A 13,674-nucleotide genomic window follows, 5' to 3' on the forward strand; every position below is an offset into this window, starting at 1 on the left:
TATCACTTAAAAGTTCCCCAAAGAATGTTATTTTGATTAAAATAACATTTTAAGAATCATTTTCTGAAATAGAAATCAATAATCTTTTGGACAGTTGATTGTTGATGTGGTGTTAACTAGCGCTCAGTTAATTGTTATTATTTTTTTTTAATTAAGGGTAACTGTAATGAAGAGATCTTCATTACTGGGACTATTTTACATATATAGTACTGTATGGCACTTAAAAGGTATTTCTGCACTGTATTAACAAACACTTTATTTAGCATTCGCACTTTAAGCAGAGATTTGCACAGCAATAAGTTTGCACACAAGAAGTTTTAATTATATTTATTGAGCATTTTGGCGATTGGTATGTGGCCTTTGTTTTGGGCTCTGCACAGCTGCTCCTCATTGATGAGTGAGGTTGGTTGCTGGTGCCTGTGGAGGAGCATAATGATTACCACAGAGCAATGAGCTAATGGTGAGGAAAAACTAAGCAAATGTGTGCATACTCTGTTGAGTGAGGAGTGCTGTGGTAAAGTGACTCACCTGTCTTTTCTGTGTCCTCTCCAGGGTGTTTGGACAAATTCTACCCCGGGGGTCCAGACGCCATATATAGCTTTGGGAGAGGCCATTGAGGAGACTAGGGGGGAATTGTTGGTTTTTTTTGTGGTGTTTATTTAAGGTGTAATGATAAAATGGAAAAATATTTATAAAAAGTAAATAGAAGTATGGTATTTAATAAAATGTATTTTATGTAAATTGGTGGAGATTGATTAAGAGATTCCCCTGTCAATTTAATATGGTTTGGTCCGTCACAGCTGGGACTATTTAAGACTGCAGTGTCAGCTGTGAAGGACAGTGTTGTGTGGATGCTGAGTGGAAAATAAACTGCTGCTGTTCTCCACCTGACTCTGGTTCAAGACTCTGTCTCACTGAACAAAAACCCAACCGCTCAAGGTCGTCCATGTGACAAGTGGTGTCAGGAGTGGGATGTTCATGCCAGAGAAGATGATGACCAGAGGAGGAAAAAAGCCAGGCCAAGAGGGAGAGCCTGAGGAAGGAGCTGGAGCTTCCTCTGAAATGGAGACAATGGCAACAACCAACCCTGAAGATAAGTTGGAGGAACTGGCGGTGATGGTGAAATCTATGATGCGGTCTCAAGTGGCTAGAGACCTGAAGATTGATAAAGATTTTTCCCGCCAGGAGCAGAGGTGGAAAAGCATACAGCATCAATTCCAACAAATGCAGCTTCAAGTGCATGCTGTACTTGGAAAATCTGATGTATCAGAAGCACATCTTCAACCCACGACATCTGAAGCACCTACAGAAGAATCAGATGGTGGTGATGTCCAGCTGGCTCGTGGTTCCAGGACCATAATTGAACCAAAGTTTCTTCCCTTATCCACGGATGATGACATTGAGCATTTCCTGACGACGTTCGAGAGGATGGCCCAGGTGTGTCGCTGGGCTAGAGATGAGTGGGCGGTTCGTCTGGTCCCTTTGTTGACCGGTAAGGCCCGCACAGCCTATGTTCTAATGGATATGGCTGACTCTGAGGACTATGAAAAAGTGAAAGAGGCAATTCTGGCAAAATATGAAATCACTGCTGATACGTATCGACGCCGCTTCAGATGCCTGAAGATTGAAGCAGGTGAGACGCCACGTGAACTTTATGTGCGATTAAAAGACTTGTTTTCAAGATGGATTAAACCTGATAAATGTACTGTGCAAGAAATATCCGAGCAGATAATTCTGGAGCAGTTTTTAAGAATGGTTAATCCAGAGTTGGAGATCTGGATCCGTGAGCGCGACCCGAAGACGGCAAAAGAAGCAGCTACTCTTGCAGAGGTCTTCACGTCAGCCAGGAAGGGGAGCAAGAGCACCTATTTTGGCCGAGAGACTCACTATGCCCCATCAAGTAAGTCCACTGGGGGTGAACAGGGCTCTGGTCAAAGTCAGGCTAGAAATTTTTCTAGTTCAAAGCAGCTCCCTTCTCAAAGACCTCCTAATGTAAAAAAGTCATTTCACAAGTCTTCTGCGCAAGATATTAGATGTTACAATTGTAATGGCTTTGGCCATACGCAACATTTTTGCCCCGCCCTTAAATCAAAGCCATCACTTTTGTGTTCAGTGCCAAGACCAGCTATTGAGGCTGTGCAAAAGAAGGTTTGTACAGTTTCTGTTCTAGTGAATGGGCAAAAAGAAGAAGCTTTGCTTGATTCTGGGTGCTTCCAGTCTCTAGTGCATGCTAGCTTAATCTCTGAAGAAAAGCTAAGTGGGGTGGGGGTTAAGATAAAATGTGTACATGGAGATGAACATGTCTACCCAAGTGCTGAGGTGTATTTGACAGTGGGAGGTCAAACATACTTGGTACATGTAGCTGTAGTTCCCTCTTTGCCGTACTCCGTTATACTTGGTAATGATATCCCCACTCTTTTTGACCTTATTCACCAGTCAGAATATGAACCCAAAGGGCTTACCAACAGAGAGGCCCAGGATTTATGCCCAAAATCTGATATACCAGTAGAATCACTGAAACCTTGTAATATAGTCACAAGAGCTCAAAGTGCAAAGACTGTGTTGGAAGAGCTGCCTTTTTATGGGGAGTCTCTGGAAATAGAGCCGGGAAAAACTAAAAAGTCAAGAGCTCAGAAAAGAATGGAGAAATTCAAAGGCTCAGGTGATGAAGGGATAGGACAGTTGTCTAAGCCAAATAACTTGTTGGAGTTTGACATTCCCTCAGATGTAGGTGCACTCCAGAGAGATGATCCTACTTTAAAACCGTGGTTTGAAAAAGTAACTGGGGGGGGAACTCATCAGCGCCGGTTAGACTTCGTGGAAGATGCAGTTTACATTATTAAAGGAGGCATTTTGTATCAGAAGAAGGGACAGGGTGACGCATTAGCCCTTCCACAACAGTTCAGGTACAAAGTCATGGAGCTGGGCCACTCAATTCCATGGGCAGGTCATATGGCTTTTCATAAGACGCTGAGTAGAATCAGTAGCCGTTTTGTCTGGCCGGGAATGTATACCCAGATTTCAAAATTTTGTAGTTCCTGTGGAAAATGTCAGTTGACTTCTGGCAGACGAGTAACCCGAGCCCACCTACAGCCGCTGCCAATTATTGAGACACCGTTTGAGAGGCTAGGCATGGATATTGTGGGTCCATTAGAGAGGAGCTCTACAGGTTGCCGTTACATATTGGTGATATGTGACTATGCGACACGGTACCCTGAGGCTTTTCCTCTCAGATCCATTAAAGCCCGACATGTTGCTAACTGTCTTCTGCAGTTGTTCTCTAGAGTAGGAATACCAAGAGAAATTCTCACAGATTGTGGAACAAATTTTTTGTCCAAACTTTTGCAGCAGGTTTATAAATTATTAGGGATTAAAGGACTTAAGACCACCCCTTACCACCCCCAGACGGACGGGTTAGTGGAAAGATATAATCAGACTCTTAAAAATATGCTGCGCAAGTTTGTCTCTGACACAGGTGCCGACTGGGACCAATGGCTGCCGTACCTGTTATTTGCTTACCGGGAGGTTCCACAAGTGTCTACAGGTTTTTCACCCTTTGAGTTATTGTATGGCCGCCAAGTGAGAGGTCCGCTGGATCTACTGAAGGACTGTTGGGAAGACGCTAAGCCAGAGGGTGAAAACATTGCAGCATACGTCATTAACATGAGAGAGCGGTTGCAGGAAATGGCATCTTTTGCACAGGACAACCTGAAAGCAGCTCAACAACATCAAAAGACATGGTACGATCAGAAGGCCAGAGACAGAGTCTTCTTGCCAGGACAGAAGGTTCTGTTACTGTTGCCTACCAGTGACAACAAGCTGCTGACAAAATGGCATGGACCATATGAAATCACCAAACAAGTGAGTAAAGTGGTTTATGAACTGTACATGCCGGAAAGAGCTAAAAAGCATCAGACTTTTCATGTCAACTTGTTGAAAGAGTTTCGCGGCCGACAAGAGCCTGTGCACCAGGAGTTATTTGTGAGAGCAGTTAAGGATGAGGAAGTGACCGAAAAATTTCTCCCAACTAGCATGTCAGACTGTGCTTTGGTTGACGTTTCTCATCTGTCTCCTACTGAGCAGGAAAAAATCAAACCGTTCTTGGACCCTCAGCTCTTTAAAGAAGTTCCAGGATTTACATCACTGGTCCAACATAAGATTCGGCTGAAAGAAGATGCACCGAGTCGGCAAAAGAGCTATCGCATACCAGAACGTTTGGTTCCGGTACTGGAAAAAGAAATAAAGCTGATGTTGGAGTTGGGAATAATTGAAGAGTCTAGGAGTGAGTGGTGCAGCCCGATTGTGCTGGTGCCAAAGAAAGACGCCTCCCTGAGATTTTGTATAGATTTTAGACATTTAAATGCTGTGTCCAACTTTGACCCGTACCCGATGCCCAGGGTGGACGACTTACTGGAGAAAGTCGGTTCGGCAAGTTACATCACAACGCTGGATCTGTGCAAAGGATACTGGCAAGTGGCTTTGGCACCAGAAGCGAGAGAGCTGACGGCCTTCAAAACTCCTTTTGGTATGTACCAATTTAGAGTCATGCCATTTGGGCTCCAGGGTGCGCCCGCAACATTCCAACGTTTAATGGATCATGTACTGAGAGATGTTTCAGCATTTTCTGCAGCATATTTAGATGATGTTGTGGTGTATAGCCGGTCTTGGGAGGAGCATCTGACTCACCTGCAGGAGGTGCTACACCGCATCAGGTTGGCTGGACTGACTGTTAACCCAAAGAAGTGTAATGTAGCTAAGAGAGAAGTGGAGTATTTGGGTTTTGTCATTGGGTTTGGGAAAATAAAGCCTCAAGTGGGGAAGATGGACGCAATACAGTCCTTCCCAGTTCCAACGACCAAGAAGAAGGTGAGAGGATTTCTTGGTTTAGTGGGTTGGTACCGGAAATTCATACCTTCTTTTGCAGAGCGATCAGCTGTACTGAACAATCTAACAAAGGGTGCAGCCCCCAACAAAGTGTGCTGGAGGGAAGACTGTGATCGAGCGTTTAAGGATCTCAAGCAAGCAGTATGTACTCATCCAGTTTTACACACACCAGACTTCACTAAGCCATTCATCTTACAAACAGACGCTTCAGGAGTGGGGCTTGGAGCCGTTCTTCAACAAGAGGTGGACGGTGAAAGAAGACCTGTGGTGTTTCTGAGTCGGAAGCTGCTTGACAGGGAGACAAGATATTCAACAGTGGAAAAGGAGTGTTTGGCCATGAAATGGGCTATCGAGGCTCTAAGGTACTATCTTTTGGGACGTCACTTTATTTTAGAGACTGACCATCGTGCCCTCCAGTGGTTGAGAAAAATGAGGGATGCCAACGCCCGCATCGCTGGATGGTACTTGGCACTGCAGCCATTTGATTTCACGGTGCAGTACAAGCCAGGGAAGGCTAATGTGGTTGCTGACTGTTTATCCAGAATGTCGGAGGACTGAGGTACTGTGCTTTTAAGAGAGGAGGGAGGAAATGTAATGAAGAGATCTTCATTACTGGGACTATTTTACATATATAGTACTGTATGGCACTTAAAAGGTATTTCTGCACTGTATTAACAAACACTTTATTTAGCATTCGCACTTTAAGCAGAGATTTGCACAGCAATAAGTTTGCACACAAGAAGTTTTAATTATATTTATTGAGCATTTTGGCGATTGGTATGTGGCCTTTGTTTTGGGCTCTGCACAGCTGCTCCTCATTGATGAGTGAGGTTGGTTGCTGGTGCCTGTGGAGGAGCATAATGATTACCACAGAGCAATGAGCTAATGGTGAGGAAAAACTAAGCAAATGTGTGCATACTCTGTTGAGTGAGGAGTGCTGTGGTAAAGTGACTCACCTGTCTTTTCTGTGTCCTCTCCAGGGTGTTTGGACAAATTCTACCCCGGGGGTCCAGACGCCATATATAGCTTTGGGAGAGGCCATTGAGGAGACTAGGGGGGAATTGTTGGTTTTTTTTGTGGTGTTTATTTAAGGTGTAATGATAAAATGGAAAAATATTTATAAAAAGTAAATAGAAGTATGGTATTTAATAAAATGTATTTTATGTAAATTGGTGGAGATTGATTAAGAGATTCCCCTGTCAATTTAATATGGTTTGGTCCGTCACAGCTGGGACTATTTAAGACTGCAGTGTCAGCTGTGAAGGACAGTGTTGTGTGGATGCTGAGTGGAAAATAAACTGCTGCTGTTCTCCACCTGACTCTGGTTCAAGACTCTGTCTCACTGAACAAAAACCCAACCGCTCAAGGTCGTCCATGTGACAGTAACTACCAAAAAACGTTAGCTCTCATAAGACAGATAAACTGGTGAGTGGTTCAGCCAAGGAGATATTAGCGTTTAGCTTTAGCAGGGGTAACAGAGGCACAATTTAACAGACTTTGATGGGCTAATTGGAGATATTTTATGCAGGTTAGTGAGATGAGATGAGATGAGATGAAGGGAAACGTGATCAAATGGAGCAAGATCCTGTTATGGAACCATCAGACAAATTTTATAGCATCAAGGTTCACAATGTAAAAGCACATTAGAGTGAACAACTTTTCTATTGTTTTATCCTAAGCTAATTTTCTCTGCCCAGATGCAACCTCTTCCTGTATTCTTGTTTTGATCTACAGAGGAGGACATCGGGTGGGGAGCCGTGCAGAGTACAGGTCTTAATGCTACCTGCTATCAGGCAGAGGTGGTTAGTAACTAGTTACATTTACTTGACTAACTTTTTGAGCAAAACATACTTTCAGGAGTAGCTTTACTGCACCGTACTTTCTACTTTTACTTTAGTCATATTATTACTCAAGTATTGCTTCTCTTACTTGAGTAAAATTTCTGGTCACTCTATCTACTGCGAGTAACTTCGTGAATAAAGATCAGACTTGCTTTAACCAAAAATGCAGCAGAGAAAAAAACCTAGAGTTTATGTTAAAGTAAGACTTCTTATCTGTACACAAGCTTTGTTGTTTTAATGTTATTTTCTATCTGCTGAGCTCAATGAGCCATTCAGATGTCAAATTAACGTACAGTAAACGGTAGATATTGTTAATGAAAGTACTTTGCACTGTTCTAACATACTGTAGACACATTAACTGCTGTAGGTATTGCTTTAAGTTTAATGTTGAAAAAAAAAAAAGGATTTAGAAAAGTGTTTTTGGCTTAAGTGCAACTTTTGTCTTTAAAATATCAGAATTTACACATAAATATTAAATCATCAGCTGTTATGATTAATCACTCAGTACTTGAGTACTTTCTTGGCTGACAACTTTTTGCTTTTATTATACATTATACATATATTTATTTATTATACATGTTGAAGTAGTGCTACTCTTACTCGAGTACAATTTCTGGCTACTTTACCCACCTCTGCTCTCAGGGCACTGGGAGGACAGTCGCTTCGTTGACGTAATCGGGGACGCGTCTCCTCTGGGGAATCTGTAATTGTTTCCTTCCTGCAGGAGCTCAGATGGCCTGTTTCGGCCAAGGGGGCGATGGCTGTTACTCTGACCACACACATTACTTATTTTGGATTCGAGATATTTTCAAAGATGCCAGCGAGATCAAGGTGTTCAGGAGCGTGTCACCTCCCTACGCAGTCGTTTGAATCTGCGGGGAAAGAGACTGAGAGCTGCTGCCCGCTGGAGTTTTATGTCCCTCACAGGGATTCCAGCTGTGAAACTCCTCCTTCCTGGAAGCTGTCATGGAAAGGGGTTAATAGTGTGCATTCTGGGAGTTTTTACCCATCTCTTTTTTTCTCTGTGTAGTTTAGACGTTGTTCTCCTTCCATGGCGAGACCCAAACACAGTCCATGCTTGCGCTCAAGCTCTTCCACTGCGGTGCCCTGGTCCCTCGCTCCTTGGACCTTGCGTCCTCACTAAGACTAAGAAAGTAGAGAACATCACCCCAGTTCTAAAGTCCTTACACTGGCTCCCTGTATCTCAGACAATAGACTTTAAAATACTTCTGTTAGTCTATAAATCCCTGAATGTCTTAGCACCTAAATACATCACAGACTTGTTATCAGTGTATCAACCATCCAGACCACTCAGGTCTTCTGGCTCCAGCCTGCTCTGCAGAACCAGAACCAGAACCAAACATGGAGAAGCAGCATTTAGTTCCTACGCTCCGCTTATCTGGAACAAACTTCCAGAAAATTGTAAAGGTGTGGAAAGCCTGAGTTCCTTTAAATCAAGATTAAAAACACATTTGTTTAGGATTGCCTTCAACTGTTCTAGTTAACTGAATCACCACTTTTTTGTTCTATTTTCTATCTACATTTTATTCCTACTTGCTTTTATTCTGTTTTATTTTGCTATATTTTAATCATGTAAAGCACTTTGCATTGTCCTTGTACTGAATTGTGCTATATAAATAAATTTGCCTTGCCTTTGCCTTGGATCCTAGGAAGACTCCTCTCGAGGTCCGACCACCGTTAATCTCCTCGCTGCTCCCAGGATCCTCCTCCTAGAAAGAGTCGCTTTATCTTCGCAGCCACTTACCACTCTCCCGCCTGCCTGTCCACCCACCTATGCCACCTATGCCACCCGTTTTCACCGCACTAAGGGAAACTGCATAATCAACGTTATATCGATGAGCATATTCGCTCAGTTTGGAGATAGCTTCTTCCTGCTCCGACATCACTGCACACGAGTGTGAGAGTAACGTGCATAAAGTGACTGATGAGCCAGGTCAAACTCCTTTGGCATGAATCGGTGGAGGCTGCAAGCCTGTCCCTCACGTCCCACGTCAGTGTCTGACCTCACAGAGGTGCGTCTGGAAGAATGATCAAAACTCCTGCAACACACTCCCGAAAACCTTGTAGTCGGCTTTTCCTAGCGGAGTTGAAGCCGCTATAGCTGCGGCTTGTTGATTAACATTAAATTAAACTGTAAGGATTAAGAATAGGATGCCAGTCAAGTCCATGTATGTGTGAAAACAGACCAGCGAAGGCTTTTGTCAGCGAAGCATTTGTCGACGCACGTTTACGGCCCGCATCTGTGACAGAGGATGCAGACTTGTGTTAGTTCTGTTTCTTTCCTCTGCAGAAGGTATGAATGCAACAGCCACCTTGCAGAAAAGGATGAGGAGAGGAGAAGGGAAGGGAAGGGTGGGGAGTGACAAATCGCCTCCCATCACAAAGCCACCGCCACAATGGCACAGCCTGAGAACAAATAATGAATAAATAAAGTTCTCCGAGATTGAAAGAGGAGAGCAATTTGCGAAGCAGCAGCTTCTCTCTCTCTCTCTCTCTCTTTCTGTATGTGTGTGTTTGACCAGCCTCGTGCTTCTCTGAAAGACTAAGCAACTACGAGAGGAGCTGGGCGCCCAAACAAAGCAACCGCAGCCAGCTGTCTGAAAACAAAGAACGACAATTACATGGAAGAGACTGACAAAACACCGTGACTCATCTTTGCTCCCCCCCCCCCAGAAATACACGTTTGTGCTGCTTGCTCGGCCGGAGGTGAGGCTCCAGGTGAGATCCGGCTCGGGTCAGAGTGAAACCAGCTCAGCGTCAACCAGAGTCCCCCTCTGGGCGACCCGTCTCCTCTCCGGAGCTGATGACGTACCAGAGGTGAGGGGGGGGGGGGGGGGGGGGATACAAAGAGAGGCCAGGCTTAGCAGCACGAGGTCAGATTGAATTTCATGACACATAAGGGAGAGAGTGAAGGTGTTAATTGGTGTTGCTAGCATACGTAAGCTTCTTAACGGTTCACAATGCTTTTTTTTTTTTTATGTCCCCTTTGGGTTAGTTTTCCCTGGCAACAATCTTAGATGAGTTCATGCAAAGTGCAAAGTGAGAAGCTCGCCGTTGGCTCTACACTGACTTTAGCCACCAAGCTCAATAAAACTGGGTAATGGATTTAAAAAAAATGATGCACTCTGTGTGTCTCCCCCTCCTCTTTAGATGTAATCACTTGTCGTTGAAAATGTCTCCAGACTGTCTGCAAGCAACATCCTTCATTCACTTCACAACCTGAGACTGAGACTGAGGCGCAGAAAATTTAAGCCCCTTCCTGCCTGAAGGCTGAGGGGGAGAACAAGAAGCGTGGGCGGCTTGAAAGGAGGAAAATGAAAGTGAATCAATGCGTTACAAGCCTGGGGATGTGAAAAGGTGGAATGAGAATGAGAGTCACGAAGGAATTTGAGTGAGATTCATGGATGTTGGAGAAGGAGCCCTATTCATCAGTCACCGGCTTCAGGTCCTGGGCAGCATCGCTGGGTTTTCAGAGAGCCGAGGGGCCCGAAAATGGTCAAAAGTTGCTCCCATGCGGCAATGGGCAAATTTATTGTCGACCCCTGTAAATATGTTCAACAAGTCTTAGCATAAACCATGACAACAAACAAAGATAGATGTATAGAAATACTATTGCTGTTGCATATTTTCCTACACAGTGATATTTGTTAAATTGCTTTATTCAGAGGAGAAAAAGAGTCCCATATAAATAAATATTATTTTTTTAAACCACTGGTGGCACAGTTACGGGCACCTCGACCATCCATCCATCCATATATATATATATATATATATATATATATATATATACCCCCACATGCAAGGTCACTGGTGCCTATTTGCTGCAAGGCAAACGGTGCTACCAACTGCGCAGCTGCATCTCAACCAGTCCCTTTAAAATAAATACAACTTTTTTTTCACTAAATTGTGCTCTATTTTTTTAAGAAGGCAAAAAGAACAGCATGCTTTGATAGTGCAAACATGCTTATTTCGTTTCACAGATGACTACTCGGGCTGTAAGGAGAGGAAAAAAAACGAAAACTGTCTCTATGGTGGCTGTTTTTTTGCAAACCTGACCGTTGTCACCAGAGATCTCTTTCTCTGAATGCTGATGTGTGGAGCTCTGCGGGAAAAGAAACCCATCTGGTGAGAGTCTAGTTACCAACCTTATGCAGTGTAACAGAAAGAGACTGAAGAAGGTCCTGTCTCATAAGCAAAAACAAGCTGTGAATAGTTTTCTCAGAACGGGAAAAACCCAATTATTATGCCATCTGAGATTAAAAACAACTCACAATTATTTCTCCACTAAACAAATTTCTTCAAATTAAAGGATGGCTTTTTCTAAAAAAAAAAATTCATAATGAGATTATGTTATTGTAACATGATACAAATGTATTTAATAGCGCTTTAAACAGATTTATAAGGTTTGCAGCTAGTACTCAGAATCAACACACAAGAGGTGATCCAATAGCACCACCTGCAGTCATACTCGGAGTGTTTTTGGTGTGATTTCACAATGTTTTCAGATTAGTGCCCAGAGAGACCAGATCCATAGGGCTGCTGCTTTCATGGGTCTTGGGGTTTTCTCTGCTCAACCGTGTGCATCTTCATTCACACACTGATGTAGTTGAAATCACTGCTGCACTTTATCCTGGAACTATCCTGCAAAGCTACATTATTATCCTGCAAAGTTACTTTATTTATCCTGCAAAGTTACTCTACTATCCTGCAAAGTTACTTTATATCCTGCAAAGTTACTTTATTATCCTGCAAAGTTACTTTATTTATCCTGCAAAGTTACTTTATATCCTGCAAAGTTACTTTATTTATCCTGCAAAGTTACTCTACTATCCTGCAAAGTTACTTTATATCCTGCAAAGTTACTTTATTTATCCTGCAAAGTCATTTTATTATCCTGCAAGGTTACTTTATTCTGAAATCCACTGCAATTCACTGTAATTTCAAGCTGTATGCAAACAAAATTTCGTTTTGTACGCACTCTGTGCATACAAAATGACAATAAAGTTTGTCTAAGTCTAAGTCTTCATTAGTTGTTTGTTGCAGTGACCTGTCTGTATCATTAATAGTTTTTTTCTTTAGGTTTTATCTCTTTGCAGGTGTTCCTGGTTGTTTTTCCCCGGTTTCCCCCTTGGGGGACCATTTGTAGCAGCTGGTTGTCAAGTTTTATCATTTTTGTCCTTATGCTTTCTTTGTGCCTTTTCTCTTTTTCTCCTCCCCTCTCTGCCTGTCACGTTTGTTCATTACACCTTAATGGCAATGAAATAAAACGTCAAAAGCTGGCCGTCAACCAAGCCTCCCTTGGTAAAGCAAATGTTTCACATCACCTTTCTGCATGCCATGAAGCTGGACACAACAAAGGGAAAAACACACCCAAAAAATAATAATAATAAAACTGTCCGTAAAAATACCAGCAATGCGGTTCTCCCACAATCTTTTTCTGTGGATGTCACTGAACACCTTGACAGCTTTTTCAATAACCTTACTGATAAATGGATGATTTAAAATGGGCCTGTAACTTTGCAACAGTAAATTGTCCAGACTTGTCTTTTTCAATTGCTGTTTGTAACGCCTGGGGGAATACGCCTGAGAAAAGGGATGAGTTTATTATTTGAATCGAATCAGACGCTTTGACGAACAAAACTGACTTAAAGAAAGCTGTGGGTCAAAATGGGAGCTTAACTGGCATATCGCTTCTTCTAAGCTTTTCTTGTTGATTGTGTAGAATTGGGACATTTTGTCCAAATTGGCTTTACTGGACACAACATTGATAGTGGACCTGAAACTGATGTATAGTCTACCCTTCTAACTTTCTGAATTTTCTCAGTGAAGATGTAGGGCTACGCAAATTCACAGCAGGTCATGTCGACCGTGGCAAACAAGGCATGAGCATTATTGTTTTTGTTGATTTCAGAAAAGCATTCCCGTTTATACTTCAGTTCTAAGTGTCTTTATAGGCGCCATGGAGTCAACTTTTGCCGCCTCCGTTTGGCTTTTCAAAACTCCCCTTTTTCACTTTTGTGGAGCATTTCTCCACGGAGATTTCTTACCAGACACAATCTTCACCTTAATGGCAACAACAGGATTAATGAGCTCTGAAATCTTATAAAGGTAATTATCTACTATCTTATTTACTAATCTACAGGACAAAGTGGATGTGGAAGAGTAAATTTGGTTAAAAGGTTTTGTTGAATTGTCCTTAAAAAGTGCTTTTCTTCCCATAAGGTGTTTAGGTAGTGCAAAAACCTTCCAAATGTTTAGACCCATACTGATGATTAAGTCCTTATTTGTGTGTTGGCTATTTAACGAGTTGAGTCAAAATTTAATTCCAGTGGCTTTGTTGAAAAAAAAACGTTTTTATTATCACATTTTAATTTCCAAAATTAGGTTTTAATTAGCTGCAAGCCATCGTCACAATTAACAGATTAAAACACTTGAATAAATCACTCTGGATGTAATGGATCTAGATTAGTTTAACTTTTTGAACTTAATTACTGAAATAAATAAATTTTTCATCATTATTATTACTATTAGTGTTGCACCAATGACATTTTTTGGCCCCGATACTGATACCTGATACCTGTCTGTGCAGTATTGGCCGATACCGATACCAACTGTTTGATATTATATGTGTGTGTATATATGAAGAACTGCATACTACTTAGGGTAGTAGAACTATTTAATTGCCTACCTGGAATGGGTGACAATAGTTGAATAAACTTTTGGCTCTCAAAAGGCCAAAATAGTGCAATATTCGTTAAATTATAACATGTATAATAGTAGTGCAACAGTAAGACAGTAAAATTACATTAATAATTGAATAATCTCTGGTATCGGTGCCCTATTTGTTGGTACTCGGCAATACCGATACCACCATTTTAGTGCTGGATCGGGGCCCCGTCCGATACTAGTATAGGTATCGGTGCAACAT

At 42.3% G+C, this 13,674-nt stretch overlaps 1 protein-coding gene and 1 long non-coding RNA gene across 2 annotated transcripts; one reads left to right on the top strand and one right to left on the bottom strand.

The window, feature by feature from the left end:
- The first annotated feature begins 178 nt into the window (after positions 1–178).
- On the top strand, positions 179–5,442 carry LOC118564417. The gene is made up of 4 exons (XM_036142578.1): positions 179–1,633; positions 1,715–4,866; positions 5,181–5,246; positions 5,302–5,442. Exons 1-4 carry the CDS (start codon positions 973–975, stop codon positions 5,440–5,442), a joined length of 4,020 nt encoding a protein of 1,339 aa, XP_035998471.1. The 5' UTR covers positions 179–972.
- Positions 5,443–5,624: 182 nt separating this feature from the next.
- LOC118564354 lies at positions 5,625–5,990 on the bottom strand. The gene is made up of 2 exons (XR_004931792.1): positions 5,841–5,990; positions 5,625–5,729 (listed from the first exon to the last, which is right to left on the bottom strand). It is a non-coding gene; the product is annotated as an uncharacterized LOC118564354 (long non-coding RNA).
- Positions 5,991–13,674: the final 7,684 nt, after the last annotated feature.

This window comes from Fundulus heteroclitus, chromosome 10 (assembly GCF_011125445.2).
Source record: "Fundulus heteroclitus isolate FHET01 chromosome 10, MU-UCD_Fhet_4.1, whole genome shotgun sequence".
Classification (NCBI taxonomy): Eukaryota; Metazoa; Chordata; class Actinopteri; order Cyprinodontiformes; family Fundulidae; genus Fundulus; species Fundulus heteroclitus.